Source organism: Danio rerio, chromosome 17 (genome assembly GCF_049306965.1).
Source record: "Danio rerio strain Tuebingen ecotype United States chromosome 17, GRCz12tu, whole genome shotgun sequence".
In the NCBI taxonomy this organism is placed as follows: domain Eukaryota; kingdom Metazoa; phylum Chordata; class Actinopteri; order Cypriniformes; family Danionidae; genus Danio; species Danio rerio.
Window position 1 is genome coordinate 35,771,362 of NC_133192.1, and position 21,541 is coordinate 35,792,902.

The 21,541-nt window shown below is 38.2% G+C and overlaps 1 protein-coding gene across 23 annotated transcripts in view; it reads left to right on the forward strand.

The window, feature by feature from the left end:
* gphna (gephyrin a) overlaps nucleotides 1-21,541 on the forward strand; it is a 186,023-nt gene that overhangs the window by 64,591 nt on the left and 99,891 nt on the right. For all 23 annotated transcript variants that reach the window (XM_021467169.3, XM_021467173.3, XM_017351644.4 and 20 more), the window contains 2 exon segments: nucleotides 2,963-3,041; nucleotides 16,974-17,031. In XM_021467169.3, coding sequence (XP_021322844.1) covers nucleotides 2,963-3,041; nucleotides 16,974-17,031 — 137 coding nt within the window.

Sequence of the window (21,541 nt, forward strand, 5' to 3'; positions counted from 1 at the left end):
GAATTGGACTTGTGTGTATATATAAACGATGTTTTGAATTTACGAACTGGACTTGTGTGTATATGAACAGTCTTTTGAATTCACTAATTGAACTTGTGTGTATATGAACGGTGTTTTGAATTTACTAATTGGACTTGTGTGTGTAACAGTGTTTTGAATTTACGAATTGGACTTGTGTGTGTATATGAACAGTGTTTTGAATTTACAGATTGGACTTGTGTGTGAACGGTGTTTTTTAATTTACAAATTGTATTTTGTGAAGGTGAATTTTGTTGTTGATCTAGGAATTGTATTTTTGTAAATGTTTTATTTTTTACACTGATCTGGCTCCATAAAATCTAAAAGAGTATTAGCGGTAAATTAGTTTTTTATGTTACTGTTGCAGCACTGCTCAGCAGTCACATTTAATATTGATAGTATTTATTTTTTAGTTCAATTGACAACCTTGCAAATATCATGATTTTGAACCGCTGTCATATAAAAGTCCTACTGCATTGTTTGTATGGTTTGAATGTACCAGTGACAGTAGCTTTGGAAATGAACTGCAATCCTTAATAACATTTTGTTAAAGAGGTGTAACTCTTTAGCAGGTCCAAAAAAAAAGCAATTCTCCTCTAGTCTCATGCAGGGCAGAGCTGTAGTGACATTAACATTCTGATGCCTTAACGTCTGTGATGAATGTTCCAACTGCTGCGTCTCTCTCTCTCTCTCTCTCTCTCTCTCTCTCTCTCTGTCTATCACTGTCACACATACACACACACAAACACATGCACATTCATGGTTGCCTATATACGATATGCATCAGCAGAACAATCTTCTTCTTTCACCCGCATTGATACACACTCACACACACACACAGACGTTGCATTTGCGTGCCTGTGACAAGAAGTTTTTCGCCGCTTCTCTGAGGAGAGCTCACTTCTCCAGCCTCCTGCAGGGAACACCAGCCTATTTATAGATCAAGGGTTAGCAGGGTGGAGAGAGAGAGAGAGAACAGAGAGAGCAAGAGATGAGGAGAAAAGAGAGAAGGGTGAGAAAATGCTGCAATTATGAAGCAAGTGTTGCACCGAGCCCTTGTGCGTGATGGGGGAATGTGACGGTGAACGGCTGCGCTTTATCATTTATTTACACAGCACAGGTCATTCTCTTCCCTTGTCACAGATTTTAACCTGTTTTTAGCTAAACTGAACCTTTTTATATCCACAACACAATGCTGATGATGTTATTATTATTTCTGTTACTATTAAAAAGCATTTGCAAGGCTTTTTTTTGTTTTAATTTGGTAATGCAGCACATTTCATGGTGAAGTGGAACATCAATGAGAAAAAATGTAGTACTTGATTTTACTTCACTATTGGGAATTGATAAGGCTGGTTGTTGAAATACACGAGGGCTTGGTGACCCTAAAAATTCATTTCAGAGGTTGCTATATTTTGATAAAAAAGTAAATCCAGATTTTATTGTATAGGGCTTTGAGTTTCATCTCATCATGACTTTTATTTTTATTTAGATTTTGGCATACGATTTCAAGTTTCCCATATAGTCCATCCTGGCTTCCTGTTTTAAGAGGAAGTAGGCCATGTTAGATCAGTATTCACTGCAAGGTGCTCCAAGCCCATCTTATTTTTAATCTTACTTGGTTGATTTTTGTTGATCCCGTTTCGAATATTCTTCATTCATGGTTTTTAGGTCGTGTAATGTTGATTGTAGGGCTGTGCAATTAATCAAAGTTTGATTCCGGCTCCAACGATTATGAAAAACCATTAATCGAGATTAAGCTATTATTATGCATCATGTCTCGCCAGGAATATTTTGGGCAGCGTTTCGAATTCATTTCTCTCAAAGCTCATCAGTCTGGTGGGCCCCTATTGGTATCTCTGGGGGCCCCGAAACGGCTTGGGCCCTTAATCTGGATGTATACTTTCGCCTGATTCATATGCAACTCAAATCAGTTGCGCCGCCACGCAAACTGTTTGCTCGACTGCTCGCCACGCAAACTGTTCGCTCAAAAAAAAAATCATGCACTCTGCCGGCCGAAACCATGTTGCGTACACCCAAAGCGAACCTCTGCAAACCCCGCGATGTAGTCACATTCGCCGCATGCACTCAAGCTACACGATGTTGCAAAGCTTTGAAAAAAAAATTGTATTAACTAATTTGTATTAATTAATTTTTTTACTTAATGACCTTTGGATCCAAACTCTTTCTGTGAAACACAAATAAATAGTTTTTTTCCAGAGTACGAGGGGTTTATTTTAGGGCAAACTGTTTCTTTAAGATTTATAAAGACCTTTGCTGTAATTGGCAAACTAAAGTTCTCAGCGCTCATCAAACGCATTGATATGTAAACATGATTGGTCATATGCTAATAAGCTTATGGTTTTGGCATCAATACCATGATGATTTTTGAATGACAAATTTTTGCAGCATAGTTTCAGTAGGTGGTATATGTTGAATATGTGTACAGGGTTGAAAAAAAGCATGGAAAGAGCAAGGCAAATCCTGTTTTCAGTGTTACATCCCCTTTAACTACTGTTGTAATTGTAACTGCTGGTAGCTTTGTGCTGGTGCTTGAGGATGTGTGCTGAGCTGATGCTTTTCAGTGGTGCTGATTCTGCTCGCCATCATACAGGTTGTAAAATCCCAGAGGAAGTTGACACAACACAGAGGATGACAGTAATGTTCTCTGGTGCGTAACATTGTGGCTTCCGTAACATAGACTACATGAAGGCCTAAGAGTATGATTCTCCATGCTTGTAGCTGCATGCCTTTGTTGAGTAATGCGTTTTGACAGAACTCATATTCTCTTAAACCTCAGGACTTACATGACGCTTAAGGAATCAGATGTTTGTTGTATGCAAAGGGGCATTCTGTTATTTCCATGCAGTGATATGCCTTTTTCTATTTTCTTTTCTCTTTTTCCATACCTCACATCCTTTCTTTATCTCTCTCCTGTCTGCAGTGAGTGACAGCTGCTTCAGAAACCTCGCTGAGGATCGCAGTGGAATCAACCTCAAAGATCTCGTTCATGACCCATCCTTGTAAGTGACTCGCACAACACTTTGGCTATGCACAAAATGCTAACATATTATTACATTGCCATTACCTGTCTTTTTGTTCCGAATGGATGGATCTATGTTTACATGCAGTGGTTGTCAGTTGAGTGTGTTGGACATGAGTGTTCATTCTTTCTTTTAGAACTAAAGTCCTGCAGAATTTAGCTCCAGCCTTTTTTAACGCTTCTACAAGTTTCAAATAGTTAGTGATGTGAAAAGAAGTTGTTTCTTTGAGCCTGGCAAGTACCTGGATGGGAGACCTGGGAAACTTAGGTTGCTCTTGGAAGTGGTGTTTTGGCCCGTTTCCACTGAGACGTACAGTATTGTACGTTACGGGTCCCCTTTATCAAAAGGGTACCCTTTTGGTGGGCGTGGTATACGATAGAAAGTTTCAGATGATGTAATTATTACTTGAGTAAATGTCTACAGTAAAGCTGTACCGGTCGTTCATATATCATATGAGAAGCACTTCTCACAAGACAGATGCTTTATACTCATAAATACTTGTGTATAAATGTTCATTACTAATCTTTCTATGAACATGATTTGATTATGACTGCAGATCAGTGCGAAATAGCCTACTGTAACGTCTGCAATTAAATAAAATAATTAAATAAATGCAACATATATGAACACATACAGCCCATTACAGTCTCTGATATGTTATCAATTACAGAAAAGTTACACACAGCATATATTTAGTCCTTATTTGGGTTCAAAAACAACAAAAATATCGCCCACAGACAGTGTCAACCTCTCAAATGTGTCTTTAATCTTCAGCAGCATGTGTAACCTCTGTTAGATAGTAATTTTGTCATTCCGAGTTCATAATAGTCCAAAAGGTGATGATAATGATTAAACATGGCAGTTGGTTCATGTTTTAGGTTGCTGAAGGCATCATTCGCTGCATCTTTTTCTGGCTTTTTCTTTTTTTTTCCGCGCGTCACTCTTGCGTTTGTCCTTTTCTGACAGGATCAGATATCAGAACGCTTCAATGATCAGGAGCAGGTTATTAGTATGAGCTCAAAAAGTTTGTTATTTAATATATAGACGAGATCGCAAGCTCTCTGGACAAAGCAAAACCGCTCGCACTTTTAGACGGGCTCGTAAAACAACAACAGGACACAACAGATTTTGTTCTTCTTGGCTTCTTAGTTTGTTTGAGCTTGGGTTGACCATGGCTTGCTATTTTAGGTATATATTATCATGGTGTAATGTCTCGGCTAGCTGTGAATTTAAAACATGACGGTTCCTTTGTTTTCATTCTGGCTTGTTGCGTGAGAGAATGACGTATCTCTGTAAACCAATAGCATTCAGCTGCATGTTTAGCTCCGCCTTTTGGTACCCTTGGTACCATTTGCAAAGGCTGACCAAAATGTGGTACGGTACACCTTTTGACAGTGGAAACGGCCATAAAAGTGTACTGAACCATAGTTCAGTGGAAATGGGCCATTTGTGGAGCCAGGAGGAGGTGCTCAACCTGCAGTCTGTGTGAGTCCTAATGCCCTTGTTTATCATAAGTATATTATCGATAATTTTTTACACTTTTGGCATTAAGAAGGAACATAAAAACATTATCTGACTAACATCTAGCAGCGAAATGTGTCTGGAAAATATTCAGGTTAAGGTTTTTATTTTCATAAACAGTGCGGATGTGAATGCGTCTGATTATTTAGCGCATTCAGAGCAGCATTCTGGCAAATTACCAGAAATGTTACAACTTCTCTTTTTTACTAGTTTGCTGAATTAATTTACTGGTATTTTCAAAAAGAGCCCGTTCACACATGATCCCTTTCCGGACAATTGCTTGTATGTGTGAAAGGGGCTAGTGTCTGTGTATCTTGTCACCACTAGGTGAACAGTGCTGATTGTTAGAACCAATAACAGTCATTTCTGTTGACCATGTAAACAAACTCAATCGACAGTGCTCAAATTAAGCAGGGAAAATGTTTGAATTCCACATTTTTTACATTTCTGTAGGTCTACTTTTATTGTGACTCTTATTTACTTTTGTGTATTTTTGGTAAGCTGTGCAATGACCTTTATAAGCTGCTTCAGGACGGTTAAATGAGGATTGAAGTTAAACTCTTCAGGACATTGGTTACTTTAAAGCTAGGTCCACACTATAAGCAAAATGAGGTAGTCACAGAGTAGATTAGCTAGTGCAGCGTTTTTTCACTTACAAAGTTCTTCATTTAAATAGCAAATGTGCCATGGTGCGATGCAGCTGGCTCTTAAAGGAAATGGGAGATGAGACTCTGATTAGTTTAATGCAGTAATGCTCAAAACACACCCATAACTCATTAAGAGAATAAGCACAACCCTGTTAGACCATGCACCGGGGGACAGAGTGTGTTTAAAATAGCAAAAGTGGGTTCTGACACTCCTGTAATGCTTTTGCGCCTTTCGCTTTTGACTTTGCGCCTAGATTGTTAAAATAGAGCCCTCAGAGTTCACCTCATACAGTTTCGTGCAAGTTCAAATAAACTTAAGCGGAAAATTCACTAGAGGTAAAAAAACATCCCACAAGTAAACAAAAGTGAGTTTTGAGGTGCTCTGAGGTCAGTGTGAACTCAGCATAAAGGCAGGATTAGAGACTCCTGCCAATGGGTATCTTTCTGCCCTCGAATGCAGTCTCATGCTGAACTCAAACTGATGCACAGTGGTATTCAACAATCCAGACCAATATGTGGATATAGTGGAGCTCTACAAGCATTTAAGCTGTCATTGGGACGAGGCACAAGAATCCATCTTTGAAAAAGGAGGACAGCAGCTGCAATTTTTTACTTAGTCTGTCACCATTACTTTTCATGCATTCTTGTAACTTCATTGATCCAGCGAATAAACAAAATTTCCAGGAATTGAGGTGTACAGGCTTTTATCAGGTTTCTGAAAGAAAAATTTTCCTTAGAAGGTATTAAGCTGAAATCATAAATGCTTGAGTAACAGCTATTTGCTGGATTTGGGAAAGTTGAGAAAGTTTATGACATTGAATCTTTTAAAGATATTTCAGAGTTTTGTTTAAGACTAACAAGTAAACACAATTCTTGAGCACAAAAGAGAAATGATAAGCCTGTGAAGATCATTTTTCTGACTAAAACAGTAGGCGGTTTTGGCCAGATGATGCTTCAGAATAGGAACAGAATATGCATCAGTGTAGTTTAGACTTTAAATGAGTAGTTCAAAATTTGAGACTGTATATATATATATATATATACACACACACACACATATATACACATATATACACATACATACACTACATGACAAAAGTATTGTCGCCTATCCAAGTTTTAGGAACAACAAATAATAACTTGACTTCTAGTTGATCATTTGGTATCTGAAATAACTTGTATGAAAGGCAAAGGTAAGGCCTGACTTTGCTTAGACAAAAGTCTTGTAGAATAAGTGCACAGTATTAAATAAAAAGTCATGCTGACTCCCATGAGCTTGGACGACTGCATCCATACATCTCTGCAATGACTCAAATCACTTATTAATAAAGTCATCTGGAATGGCAAAGAAAGCGTTCTTGCAGGACTCTAAGAATTCATCAAGATGCTTTGAATTCATCTTCAATGCCTCCTCCATCTTTCCTCAGACATGCTCAATAATGTTCATGTCTGGTGACTGGACTGGCCGATCCTGGAGCACCTTGACCTTCTTTGCTTACAGGAACTTTGATGTGAAGGCAAAAGTAAGAGAAGGAGCGCCATCCTGCTGAAGAATTTGTCCTCTTTTTTGGTTTGTAATGTAATGGGCAGCTCAAATGTCTTGACACCTCAGGCTGTTGGTGTTGCCAACCACTCTGCAGATCTCTCGCACACCCCCATACTTAATCTAACCCCTAACCATGATTTTTCCTTCACCAAACTTGACTGATTTTGTGAGAATGTTCAGTCCATGTGGGTTCCAGTATATCTTCTGCAGTATTTGTGATGATTGGGATGCAGTTCAACAGATGATTCATTGAAAAAAATCTACCTTCTGCCACTTTTTCAAATGATCAGCTAGAAGTCAAGTTATTATAAAGATAACACGTGGTTTTGTTGAGTTTTATATAGACAGTAAGCTGTTTTTGAAAGTGTTTGTTATAGTGTGGTTATAGTGTCAGTTACATTAGAGATGTGTACTTTAGCATAAAAGCATGTGAACGCATACTGCATGAAATATGCAAATCTAGCATATTTACTTTTTCCAGTAATGAATCAGAGGTCATGAAAAAATGACCACATGCTGGACCGAATAGCTAAAGACTGTACTTATGAGTGCTTGTGTGCAGAGTATATCGGTATGACTCTTGCAAATAGACTTTGTGAGGACTCTTCACATAATGCAGGCCTCTCATAAACCAGCTACTGTACGTCTCGTATACTTCAGCAAAGACCTCTCATGCTTTGAGAAATTTACCTTATTTTTTAACAAACCTTCAACAAGAACAGTTCATTGTCCTTTCACTTTTCTGTATACACTGTAAAAAGTGATTAGTTGAGTTAAGTGAAGTGAGTAAATCGTTTGCCTTAAAATTATGTAAACCAAATGATGGGCATAATTGAAAATATTATGTCAGCTTAACAGTTCCAACTTACAGTGGCCTTACTTTGGAAATAAAGCCAACTTGTCCTTTTTAAAACAATGGGTTTACTCTACTTTTAAATAAAAAAAATGCTTTTTGTAAAGTGTAAATGATGCCTTTATTATAGGCATAATCCAAAGGTTGGAAGGCCTCAAGACACATCCAAATCCTTTCTAAACCACATCCTGCCTGTCTAAAAAGGGGCACCGATCTGGTTGATTATTGAAAAGTGCCAATTTACCCTAACCCTCTGGAGTCTGCAACCGTGTATACACGTTTTGAGGTGTCTTCTCCTTATAACAGCGAAAAGAACTTAAATTAAACTTTTAGTTTTAATCGTACAGATAAGTACAATACATCAATCAAATCTTTTAGGTGTCTACAATAACAACAAAAGTGTGTGCTTTCGCAAAATAAGACAAATAAACATTTTATGTATTCATTTTTTTGTCCATCCGCAAACTGTTTAAAAATAAAAAAACACGTCCCTAAAATGAACTAAACACTTCAGTGTCTCAGAGTCATTTAGAAGTTATTATTAAATGTGCTCATACATTAATCACCCATAGTGTTTACATGGTCATACAGCAAGTATGTGGGTACAACAAGCATTTAGTTTGGGCTAGCTTTTACTGCTGGACATATCTTTGCAATGTTCTTGATGGGTGAACATTAGCCAGTGGGGGAGTGTCTTTTGTCTCTCCATGTGTGAATTATGCATGACCATTATCACTCTAATGCATACAGTATGGTGAGCCAAAATAGACTTTGCAAAATGTAAATCATTGTAATGTTTTCTTTGAATGAGAGAACATAATAATTCTTACCTAATTGTGAAGTAAATATTCTAGCCTACAAGACTAGTCACTCAAAAGTCTTGTTCAGGCCCATTCAGTGTGGTTTTTGGACCTCATTTCAGCTACATTTTTTTACCCTAAAACATACTTACCATGCATTTATATATTTAAAAAAAAAAAAAAAAACACGCGCATGTACATCAATATTTCCCACATATTATTGTAGCACAGTTTGTGCTGAATATATAAAAAAAATGTTGGCCAATACTATGTAATAAGTAGCTGAAATATGCATAAATGTCAGGCATCTTAGGGGCCTCAGAATCACCTCAGACCCCGGACGGTTAAAGATATAGTTCTCTCAAAAATACCCACCTTCAGGTGGTTCCAAACCTTATTAATTTTGTTTATCCTATTGAATGTTAAAGAAGATATTTTAAATAAAGCTAAAAACCTGTAACCAATGACTTCCATGGTAGGGAATATATGGATGTCAATGGTGACAGGTTTCCTGCTTTCTTCAAAATATCTTCTTTTGTGTTTAACAGAAGAAGAAACGTCAAACCGGTTTTGACCAATGACTGTAAAAAATATGGACGACGCGACAGCCCCTTTTCCCATTGAACGCCTTGAGGGCAAAACGCCTGCTTGACGGGTACAAACTGTCGCAAAAGACTGCTGAAATTGGAGCCTTGACATGCGCAGAAAGACTGTCTGATGGAGCCAGAGGAGGAGCCGCGAAAATGTGCGGAGTCGAGCTTCCAACCAAACGCTTTATGTAAAATCAACCACGCCCCCCGAACTTCTCAGCATGCGTTTGCTGTCATATCAACACAAATGGATGTAATAACGTTAACAAATATGAGGGTTTTATATATTCAATCCCGCCTCCGGGCCGCAGCGCATAACGTACTCGCGGCATCGCGGGCTGATTCCGGCTCACATGCGGCAGCGCCGGCTCGCTCGGCCGCCGCATCTGGCTCGATTGACTCAGGCTGGAATCGGGCTGACTCAGTGAGTCCAGGCATCCGGAGTAGGTCCAGCAGAGGTAGTCAGTCTGAGCTCTGAGGGGTAAGTCTCCGGCAGGCGAGAATCTAGCTGGAACTGGCCCGAGTGTATTTTGCTATCTGGGTGGTTAGGCGTGTCTCAGCAAACTAATAAAGCCCGAAAAAAGCCCTGACCTTAGGTAATTAACAGTGTTCCACCAGGATCATGCATGTCAGAAACTATAGTTTACTGCTGAACTCCTTTTGTCAGGGTAAAATAACACAGATATCGAACAATAACACTTCAGTCTCCTGCCGAAGCTCAGACGCGCTGCTTTGAGAATCTGTCAATCACAGCTGTCAATCACGATGACACGCCCAGCATTAAATTACTGCTAAAAACAAACTATTTACAAAAATGAAGATCTGCACCTATTTCAGCACAATAACCAGTGCCTTAATCGACCAGAACCATCTTTCGAGACATTTTATTGCAAGTGTAATAATTTTTTTTTATTTGGGCTCAAGTCTCCTTCATTAACACGGAGGAGGCAGGCTTTATGACTTGTACTGCAGCCAGCCCCCAGGGGGCGATCTAACGGCCGAGACCTTCACTCAAACGCAGGCTTGCAGCACACTTGGTTTTGACCAAGTAAATGGTGAGTTAATGATGACAATTTTAAGTTTGGGTGAACTATTCCTTCAATACATAAAACTTTACCTCTTGAGACATTCAGGAAATTTGCTTGTTTTTTTAGAGACTGCAAGTTTCCCTATTTTAATAACTGGTTTATCTGGGGTCATTGATGGATCAGGAATTGATAGGAACTTTCCAAGACCACATTGTACCAGTACCTGAAATGCCTTTCCACCTGTCTTTCTACTTAAGCATCAAAGTCCTTTTCAGAGCAAGTATCTCTGTATCTTTACCAAGGTCAGGTGAGCGACAAAGACAGCAGGTCTCAGATGTAGGTCTCCGAGAGGTGTCAGAGAGAAAGAGAAGCATGGGGTGCAGCCAGAAGGTAGCGGTAGTTTAGGGAGTGTTGATGGATAAGGTTTGTGAGTGTTGTCTGTTGACTGGTGGGCTTCATCTCCAGTGCTCTGTCAGCTCAGGTGAATTGATTCATTGGAAGAGCTGTCAGTTATACTAACGAGGTGTGGTAAAAATAGAGCGGAATTAATCATAGTTGGGACACACACAGTTCCTCGTCCTCTGGATAAAAACTATCATGATGTCTTCACCTACAGAGGGGTGAACATGCAGCGTTTGAGAGAGAGCAGAGCTAAGCACTTACCTGAGATGGACAGGTCTTTACCTGAGACAAGAAAAGTGTCACCAAGGTCATAGTTCCTTATGGAAGCAGCTTGTATTTGTTGTGATCCTGCCGACTATTAATTATTAATTTGCCTGAGTTTTGATTTTATTTGAACCAACACATTGAGATGAAACTTTGAAGTGGGATCATATTTGAGCCATCACATTGGGAGGGGATACTGTTTAAAAGTTCACATTGAGTTGTAACATTGGTATAGAATCATATTTTAAAGATGACTTAGAATGTATTGATACAACATCTTTAATTGTGCTTAGAGACAGTATGTATGTGGCTCAGGTAAGTGCAAAATAAATCTCCAGAAATTGTTTAACAAGTCCTTTTCCAACAATAGGAATTGGCCCTATTAGGATATGGTTGATTTTGACCATATTTGGAAGGGTCTTAAATATTAATGAGCACACACACACACACAAACACATACACCCACACACAGCAAGATGTACTTTGAAATACACAGAAGAAAAATAATCGTTCTTCAGTTGTCAAAAATTATAGTAGTAGATGAATTCCTTGCTGAAAGACAATATTTTCAGAGAGAGGTTTATTTTACCTAAAAGGAGTGAGTGAGCTGTTTTTAAGCCATTTGAGTAACCTAGTTTGCTCCTGTGTTGCAGAAGAAATACAGGCTAAATAATAATTGTACTCGACAAAATAAGCAGACAAAGATGTAACAGTATTTACAAAATGATTTCACCCGCTGCACGGGTTTTGACACACACATCATCACGCCACCATATTACTTTAACAAGTACCACCTGTACTTTAACAATTACACTGGCTTCCTATTAAGTCATGGATTGATTTTAAGACCCTAATTTTAACCTTAAAAGTAGTGCATTCGCTAGCACCTGGTGACTCTCGCCACCCCAGCCCAGCCCGCAGTCTTCGTTCGGCATTGGGAACTACTCTGTATCAGCCACGTTGTAAACTCGACCATGGGTGGTAGGGCTTTCTCACACTGTGCGCCTAAGCTGTGGAATGCACTACCCCTCAGCATTAGGAATGCTGCTTCTCTGGACTGTTTTTAAGAGTTGTATTTAGTGGGTTTAGCATATCTGAAAACAGAGGCAGGAATTAATATCAACCTCAAAAAACAGATTAGTTTTTGAAGTTTAATTCAATTTATGTTTATTTCTAGTGCTTTTACAATGTAGATTGTGTCAAAGCAGTTTAACATAGAAGTTCTAGCAAATTAAAACTGTCAATCTAATTTTCAGAGTACAGTTAAGTTCAGTTCAGTGTGGTTCAAATTTCACTGCTGAAAGTCCAAACACTGAAGAGCAAATCCGTTGTAGGATTTGCTCCACAAGTCCAAAACCAAGCAAGCCAGTGGCGAGGAATAAATGTTGTATTTCTGTCCTTTTCACATGTTCACATGCGTCCATTGCCTCATTATAAAAGTGCACATATTTCTGTTGCCCCATTACAAATATATGTGACAAATATACACTAACAAAAAAGATACTGATAGTGAGATCTTATGCCTCCTCAGGGGTGGCATTGAATTTTTTTTGAATATGTACATCACAGATTTTGATACACTTGAGATCATGAGATCTTGAGAAAATGAGATCATGCATAGTTGCATGATTCACAGAACTTCTCACTCTTCCTTAAAGCCTGTCACATTTTCAAAAAAAAAAAAAAAAAGAGTCCCATATTAATAGTAAGCAAGGTTAAAAAAAACTTAAAAATAAGGCAACAAATAATCAGAGTTGTAATTTCACCAGGAAATGTTGTGGCCAATCAAACTCAGCCTGGGTCAGGCTGGGTTGTGGGGGGCAGCAGTATTAGGAGAGAACCACAGACCTCCCTCTCCCCAGACACTTCCTCCAGCTTCTCTACGGGGATCCCAAGGTGTTCCTAGGCCAGCCAAGAGACATGGTCCCTCCAACTTATCCTTGGTCTTCCCTGAGGCCTCCTCCCGATGGGACATACCTGCAACACCTCGCTAGGTAGGCATCCAGGAGGCATCTGAAACATGATGCCCGAGCCACCTCAGCTGACTTTTCTCAATGTGGAGAGGCAGCGGCTCTACTCCTAGCTCCTCCCGGGTGACAGAGCTCCTCACCCTATCTAAAAGGCTGTGCCCTGCCAGTCCGAGATCTTGTCCTTTCTGTCATGGCCCTAAGATCATGACCATAGTTGAGATTAGGAATGTAGATTGACCCTGTAAATCGAGAGCTTTGCCTTTTGGCTCAGCTCTTTCCTTACCACAATGGTCCGCTACATAGACTGCATTACTACTGCTTCTGCACCAATCTGCCTGTCAATCCTACGTTCAATCCTTCCCTCACTCATGACCTAAATCCCAAGATACTTGGACTCCTTCACGTAGGGTAAGGACTTTCCTCCAACCTGGAGATGGCAAACCACCTTTTTTTCGGTGGAGCACCATGGCCTCAGACTTGGAGGTGCTGATACTCACCCTAACCGCATCACACTCGGCTGCAAACTGCCCCAGTGCATGCAGGTCCATGTTTGATGAAGCCAACAGAACAACATTATATGCAAATAACAGATGAAATCCTGTGGTCGCCGAACCGGACCCCTTTATTAATAATTCATTCATATATACATTCAAAAGCCATGACAGCTTTGTTCAGGTTGCACCCATGCACTCCATCACAGAGCGTTAAAGTTGAAAATAGCAAATTGTCAGGTTTAAACATCACCTAAATTGGTGCACGCCTAATCAGGTTAACATAGTTGTTTGGGTTTGACAAAGGGGCTGTCTAACCGAAGCACACAACCAATAAATAAAGCCACAAGTGAACAGTTTCAAGCAGATTCAGAAGACTCTCCAGTAAAATGCACTTTTCCTCCCTCGCTTTCCTTTGTTCACGTATGTGTGTACTCACTTACACAAACAAAATACCCAGGTTGAAATCCCAAACTCATCTCCGTCTTAAAGCACCTCTCCCCAAACCCCCAATCTTCACACACCAGCGGTTTCCCTGGCAACCGGATTAAAGAGCTCTGCATCTTTGTGTTCAGCATATTCTTCTTTTAGTCTCCGCTCTCCCTGTTTCTCCCTCTCTCTCCCTTTCTCTTGCTGTCTTTTTCTCTATTTCTTGCTCTTTTGTGGGCATTTCACCAAAGTATTTCGATAGAAAGATAGATAGACTTCAAGAGAAAATGTAGATGCAAAATAACATAATCAACACGGAGAGCACACTAATAAGCTCCACAAAACTGCCTTTTGCTACATGGATATACATTTTCCACCGCATTACCTTATAAACGGTGCTGTGGCTATCCTATGTACCAAGACATGATGCTCATGGAGGTCAAACAAGTTTGAGTTTGACTTATGATGCCATTTGTTTTATCTTCCTAGTAGAATGTTTCAAATTTAGTAACTGTAAACAGAAATTCAACCAAGCTGTATCTTTCTTCTTGCACAAAATAAATCGAAGCCTAAACGGACATAAAATATTGATTGTTTTCTTATTTTGCATGTAATCACGTACCAAGAGAGATGATATACTCAGTGTTTGAACTATTCCGGCAGCTAGCTCTCTGCAACTCTCACATGGTCGCCCTCTAAAGTTAAGCAGGGCTGCGCCTGGTTTGTACCTGTATGGGAGACCACCTGGGAAAGCTAGGTTGCTGTCGGAAGTGGTGTTAGTGAGGCCAGCAGGGGGTGCTCAACCTGTGGTCTATGTGGGTGCTAACGCCCCAGTAAAGTGAAAGGGGCACTATACTGCTCTTTAAGCGCTGTCTTTTGGATGAGACGTTAAACTGAGGTCCTGTGGTCGTTAAAAATCCCAGGATGTCTTCCGAAAATGAGTAGGTGTTTAATCACTGGCCTCTTTTTGTCATGGCCTCTTAACTATCCCAATATCATAATTGTCTTCATCTCTCTGTCTCCTCTCCGCCAATCAGCTGGTGTGTGGTGTGCGGTCTGGCACAATATGGCTTCCGTCGTATCATCCAGGTGGAAACTGCACACTGGTGATGGATGAGGAGATTCCCCTCAATGTGTAAAGCTTAGAGTGTCTAGAAAAGCGCTATACAAATGTAAGGAATTATTATTATTATTGTTATTATTATTATTATACCTTGGCCTTTGGAAGAGCCCACTTTTTTTGTAACTTTTTTGTAACACGCTTTGATCTTTAGAGTCCTTTGTGTCTTAAAATATCTAAATATTTTTAAAAAATTATATAATTGTAACTAATATTACAAAGTAGGCTAAATGCACACAAAACTACTATAGTTTTGGTTTACTTTCTCGCAAAAAGTTGCTCATTTTCCAACCAATAACTTTTTTTAACCCTTGAAAATGTCTTTTGAGGGATTTATTTTTTACATGCACAAACAACAGTAGCCTAAACAACAAAACATCGTTGTCTAATTTGCTTATGTGAAAGGAATACATTTAAATAAAATGAACAAACACAAATATTTTTCAGTTAACAACAACATAAATAACCTTGTCATGTAGCCTATCATTTTTCTATTTGCTCTAAGTTTAAGAGGATGGCACTAAGCACAGCATATGCTTTTTTATTTTACATAGGCCTATAGAATGTCATGGGATCTCACTTTTCACTCCGGTAAAATATAATCGCGAATTGGAAAATGAAAGAAACACCATTGAAAAGCGTTTCTGTTTCATAAAGTGTACATGCTTTCAGCTTAATTGTCCAACATGTTTACAACAATGTCACGGTGTTTAAAAAAACATGATTGTATTGGCCTACTCAGTAATTGTGTCAGGATTGCCTTCTGAGGCACAAGTCATCTAATAAATAAAGAAAAAGATTCCCACAGCTTCTCTTACCGCAGCAAATAACATTTTTACTGTTGATATTTGGCGGCAGTTATTCAGGAAGTGACGATTTTATTCTCTTTGACTCGTTGGATGGAAACTCTGCTTTATTTGCACATATTTATGCGATAATCCAGTTTTGCGCATAAAGTTATTTTGCATTTTGGATGGAAACATGGCTACTGGCTGTCAGTCTTTGGCATGACTGGACTTTGCTCCACAGCACTCCAATGCCATGATGCTTATGCAGGGGTGGATTTATTGATTTGGAGGCCCTAAGCAATTCCAGCCATGGGGCCCGATTGTTCTAAAGTGCACCTTTTGTACTTTAATTTATTTTTAATTGACTTATTTAGCTGTTTTTATTCTTATTTGCTTTTCTACATTTTTTCTTAATGCAAAAAAATAATAAAAACATGAAAAGCATCTTATAAAACTTTTTAAATGATTTGTTTTCTTAAAATGGATTCCCAACTAAAATGATAAATAGACTAAAACTAAATCTTTACCAAATTTTACTGCTTTATGATTGAGGTTGGGGGCACATTTTCTATCCAATAATAGTAAAAAAATATTTAGACCCTAATCATACAAAATATGATAGAAATTGATGTTATATGTAATTTATAGGTATAATTTATACTTCTAGGTATTTATTTGGGGGCCCTCAGATTTACTGAGGCCATATGCAGCTGCTTACCTTGCTTATTGGTTAAATCCGCCCATGACAAGAATAGCACGTGTAGTTATCTTTTTTTTTTAAGTGAGGCTTAAATTTTTGCACTTTTACACATAATTATCCAAAATAACACATTGTCAATATTTTGTGAGACCTCTCAAAATTTTACAAATCATATTTGTCATGCCCCCCCGTAGTTCGCACCCTGGATGTACTTGTGTAAAATGTGTCCCAGTTCTTCATGTAATGCCAAATGCAGTAATAGAAGCTGCCACTAGTGTGTGCTGCACTTCAGAATTTGAGCATGGCTTTCTCATAACTTTTCAACATGTCTGTTCAAATTTCCTCTCTCCTGAGAATTTGTATCATATAGAGGAGCAATTTTGTGTTTTTTATATAGGGGAATTGTACTTAAAACCTAACCGCTGTGCTAATCCACCTGTTTAGTGGCCTAAAAACAGCGCTGTCAAAGTTGAATCCTCTGTGAGCCGTCACCTCTGTGAATGTAGAAGTGAGCAAAACAGCAAGAGCCCTGCGAAAGAGCGAAAATTCTTCTTTAACTGTCATTCCTGTTGTGGGTGGAGTGTGCGGGGATGTATTTTGACAGCTTTCTGGTACCTCTGGCATTGTGTTGCTCTTTCTCTTTCCTACACTGTCACATTGTTGTTTTTTTTTACCCTCCCTCTCCCGCTCCCCCGTTTCTCCCCTGCTGTTGGGACTGAACATACACTAACGGTTGTTGTCATTTGTGTGTTTCACCCACAGGCTTGGAGGCATAATCTCTGCATACAAAATAGTCCCTGATGAGATTGACGAGATCAAGGTAACGCTTCCTCTCACCCCGTCAGTGAGGCTAAGGCAAACTTGCACATCCATATACACACATTTGCACATTGCTGCCCCCTTGAGGCCAGTAATAATGCTGCACGCAAAGTTATTACATGATCCAGTTAAAAGTTATAGATAAGTAATAGTTTTAATAACTCATCTCTAATAACTGATTATTTTGTCTTTGACATGATGACAGTACATAATATTTGACTAGATATTTTTCAAGACACTTCTATACAGCCTGTTGAAAGGGGTGGCTCTTTTTTTGCAGCTATTCACTTTGCTCCATTTCATTGTGAGGTTTAAATACTGCATTTAGTGACATTTTAAGCACTATTTTTACCTGGATTAACTTGTCGGACTTGTCATAACCACACTTTTTGATGTACTTAAATATTTCCTAAAGATTTAGATTAAACAAATATTAATAAACACTTATTTTTTTAAATACAATTTTATTACATGCAGTTGAAGTCAGAATTATTAGCCTTAATTTTTTTTAAATCTTTTTAAAATATTTCCCAAATGAATGTTTAACAGAGCAAGGAAATTTTTACAGTATGTCTGATAATATTTTTTCTACTGTAGAAAGTCTTATTTGTTTTATTTCAGCTAGAATAAAAGCAGTTTTTAATTTTTTAGAAACAATTTTAAAGTCAAAATTATGAGCCCCTTAAACTATATTTTTTGATTGTCTACAGCAGTGGATCTCAAACTTTTTTCATCAAGTACCACCTCAGAAAAAAAAAAAAAGTCTCTCCAAGTACCACCATAATGACCAGTATTGAAATACAGTGTAACTACTGACTCAAAACGTCAACATTTACCTTAAAATGTGCTTTTAAAAGTTAAAAACGATAGGTTAATGTTCGTAAAAAAACAAACAAAAAAAAAAAACTCCTGTACTCCTGTAAAGTATTAACATAGTAGCCTATTTATCAACACCTGGAAACATAGGCTATATGTCATCATATTCATATATAAATCATTTTTTAAATTAATTTTTAAATATATGTAGCATGTACATATGACATATTTGATTCCTCCACGTACCACTAGAAGGAAGCCCACATACCACTAGTGGTACACGTACCACAGTTTGAGAACCACTGGTCTACAGAACAAACCCTCCTTGTACAATAACTTGCCTAATTACCCTTACCTGCCTAGTTAACCTAATTAACCTAGTTAAGCCTTTAAATGTCACATTAACCTGTATAGAAGTGTCTTGAAAATGATCTAGTCAAATATTATGTACTGTCATCATGTCAAAGATAAAATAATCAGTTATTAGAGATGAGTTATTAAAACTATTATGTTTAGAAATGATTTCTCTCTATTAAAGAGTATTTGGGGAAAAATAAACAGGGTCCTAATATTTCAGGGGGCTAATAATTCTGACTAACTGCATATCATTAAGAAAAAATTAAACCTGTTTGTTTTAATATACCCCAAATATTTGCATGTAAAATGTTTTAGCATACCAAAAAGGTATTAGTGTGGTTTGTGTTTGTGCAAGTGTCATGCTAATTGACACCATACTAATCAAGCAATACAACTGTTTATTGCTGGTACGCACTGCAGATATCAATTATCTCAATAATAGTCAATAATCATGAATCCTATTCATGAACATTATTAATCGAAATACAACAAAAAAGCTAAAGGCTTATAATGCTAAATAAAGACGAGTAATACGAATTACATGAATTAAAGGACAGATAATGAAACCCCAAGCAATTTGATATAAGTATATACAACCTCAGAGATGTGCCATCATTTTCCTCTTCAACGACTGGAGAGCCTGTTGCAGTCACATTGGAAAACTATCACGTGTGTTTGAGAATACTGGACGATGTGCACTTATCCCATGGCTGAGCTTCCAGTCAGGGTGTTTTCGGGGTCCTAAAAAGTATTAAAAGTTAATAAATCAATTATCTGTCAAGTCTTAAACTTGTTTTTAGCAGGTTTTATATTTTGTTCAAGCGTTGTCCAAAGTGTTTGACTCCATAAAAGCATAAATATATTTATTTTCCTCCTAATATTAACAATGACATGCTTGATCCACGTGATTAGTTTGGGCTGCATGGGGTGCATCTGTCCTGGTGATGTCACATAATTTGCGATGCACTCCACATGTAGTAAACATGATTACTCACAGATACATTGAACAAGTCTATTCCAGATGTTAAAAGTAAAGAAATTTGTATAAATATATATTTTTTGTTCAAGTCATGGAATTTTATGGGCCTCATGTACGAAGGCTTGCGTTAAAATCATACTAAAACATTGCGTACGCGAAAAAAATTCAGATGTATAAAACACTGCGTACGCCGAATCACACGCATATTCCCTTTGTACACCCGAATGAACGTGAAACTGAGCGCACGTGCAAGAGCGCGAAACCCCTCCCTGCCTTCTCCTCGTATGAATATGCTAATTACTTTACAAAAAATCAATGGCAAAAGCAAGCAAAAAGAGAAACTTGTCTTTAAACAGAATGTGATTTGGAGGTGCTGCTTCCGGAGGTTGTCCAAAAGAAAAACAGTGTTATTTGCAAGTTTGTCCTCCGCAATTAATAACAAAAGAAAAAAATAGGGTGGGAGAGTTTAGCTGATGCGGTTAACACAGTTGGGTCTGAACATCGCACTGAGTGGATTATAAAAGAAATAGTGCGATGTAAAGGTGTACAATTTTGTAGCGTCTTTAACATCGTGAGTAGCGTAGCTCGTAAAATGCATGGCAACATGTTTTGACACGTTCAAGCATGAACTCAGTTCGAATCCAGCGTCTGATGAAGACGTTCTTTTTTTTCTTCAGCTACATATCAGATTTTGCCTACTCTTCATCACGAGGAAGACAAGTAGGAATCATTAATAAGTTTGTGCATCATATATTATTTGCACATTTATTGAATGGAAATGTTTCTGATTCACGTATACAAATTCGTCTTCAGATGGCAGCTTTATAGCAATGTGCGTGCAGTCGATCGATTACATTTCGCAAATTGGCGACTGCTGCAAATTGCGCTTTAATGTTTGGCTGGTCAACTGTATGGTAAGGAAACCTCATATACCTGATAGACATGCGAATGAACCTGTCCCATACAGCTGCCATTACACGGCTCAAAGATGTAGTGTGCAATTTAACACAACTTCCTCTAGGAGTCGCCAATGGAATTAAAACAAACACACTAGGGATGGGAAGATTAACCGATATGTATCGATACGCGGTCATGCGCGTGCACGATGCGAGTGCATCGGTTGAGCAGCAGAAGATGAATGAAATTTTGGAAGCAAATCGAGATGCATCGGTTTTTGCGAGATGCATCGATTTTTCCGAGATACAGCTTATATTTTTAATATAGAATGTATTTTTTATTTATTAACAAGTGTTGTCAACCTGTTTTTGGCGCATAATTTAATCGACCTACATAAAGTAAGCCTTTGCAACGGATTTGCGGATGTGCACACACTACAACTCAGTGTATCAGGTGTGCGGATGAAGCTAGTGGAGCGCCCTCAGAAAGCGCGAGAAGCAAAACAAACATTTTATTCCCCACTGAGTTTTAAATCTAAAGTATGGCAAGCAACATTATTGATTTAAGGATGGACGACATGACAGGACAGATGCAATTTGCAAAATGTGCCGTGCATCTGTAAAATACGCGGGCAGTACGAGTAATCTGATATCTCACTTGAAGCGGCGCCACGGTGTTGTTGTGAAAGCATCTTCCAGAGTTTCTGCATCCCCGGCTTTCGCACTGCTTCAACCAGCTCCAAAAGTGGTAAGAAAAGCATTGCAAGTTTTTTTTCCATGCGCAACAGTTCTGCTCGCTCTACGCCAATAACGAATGCTATTGCATTGTTCATCTGCAAAGATATTTAGCCTAGTGTCACGGAGAACGAAGGTTTTAAACACCTCCTCCTGTTAATTTTTATTTAATAATAATAATAATAATATTAATAATAATAATGATAAAAATAATTGGGTGTCACGGTGGCACAGTGGGTAGTTTGACCACCTCACAGCAAGAAGATTGCTGGTTTGTTATATTTTTATTAGCCTGTTGTTTACAGTGACAGTGATGTTTCAAAGCAGCATAACACTGCTTGTTCACAACCTTAAGTTTTGAATAATCAGTCGCAAAATATATCTTTGTAAAACTTGTTTTCATAGTTGAAAAGTTAAATCACAATTCTTGTTGTGCAATGCTAAATTTATTTATGTTGAAAGAGTGCAAATATATACATATTTTTTAATATATATTGCACTTATACATTCTGTTTATCTTGAAAATACTTAAATAATATGTGCTATATGTTCTAAAATGGCCCTCTACTGTAAACTGACACTCTGGCTCTGAGAGAAGAGCCAGTTTGTAAAAAAAAGTCTTGGTTTTGCTTGGTTTATAAATAATCAAACTCATTCAATGGCACAGCATCCTCTTTTACATAATCTCATAAACTTGATCTAATTAGTTAGTGCTGAAATATCGCATC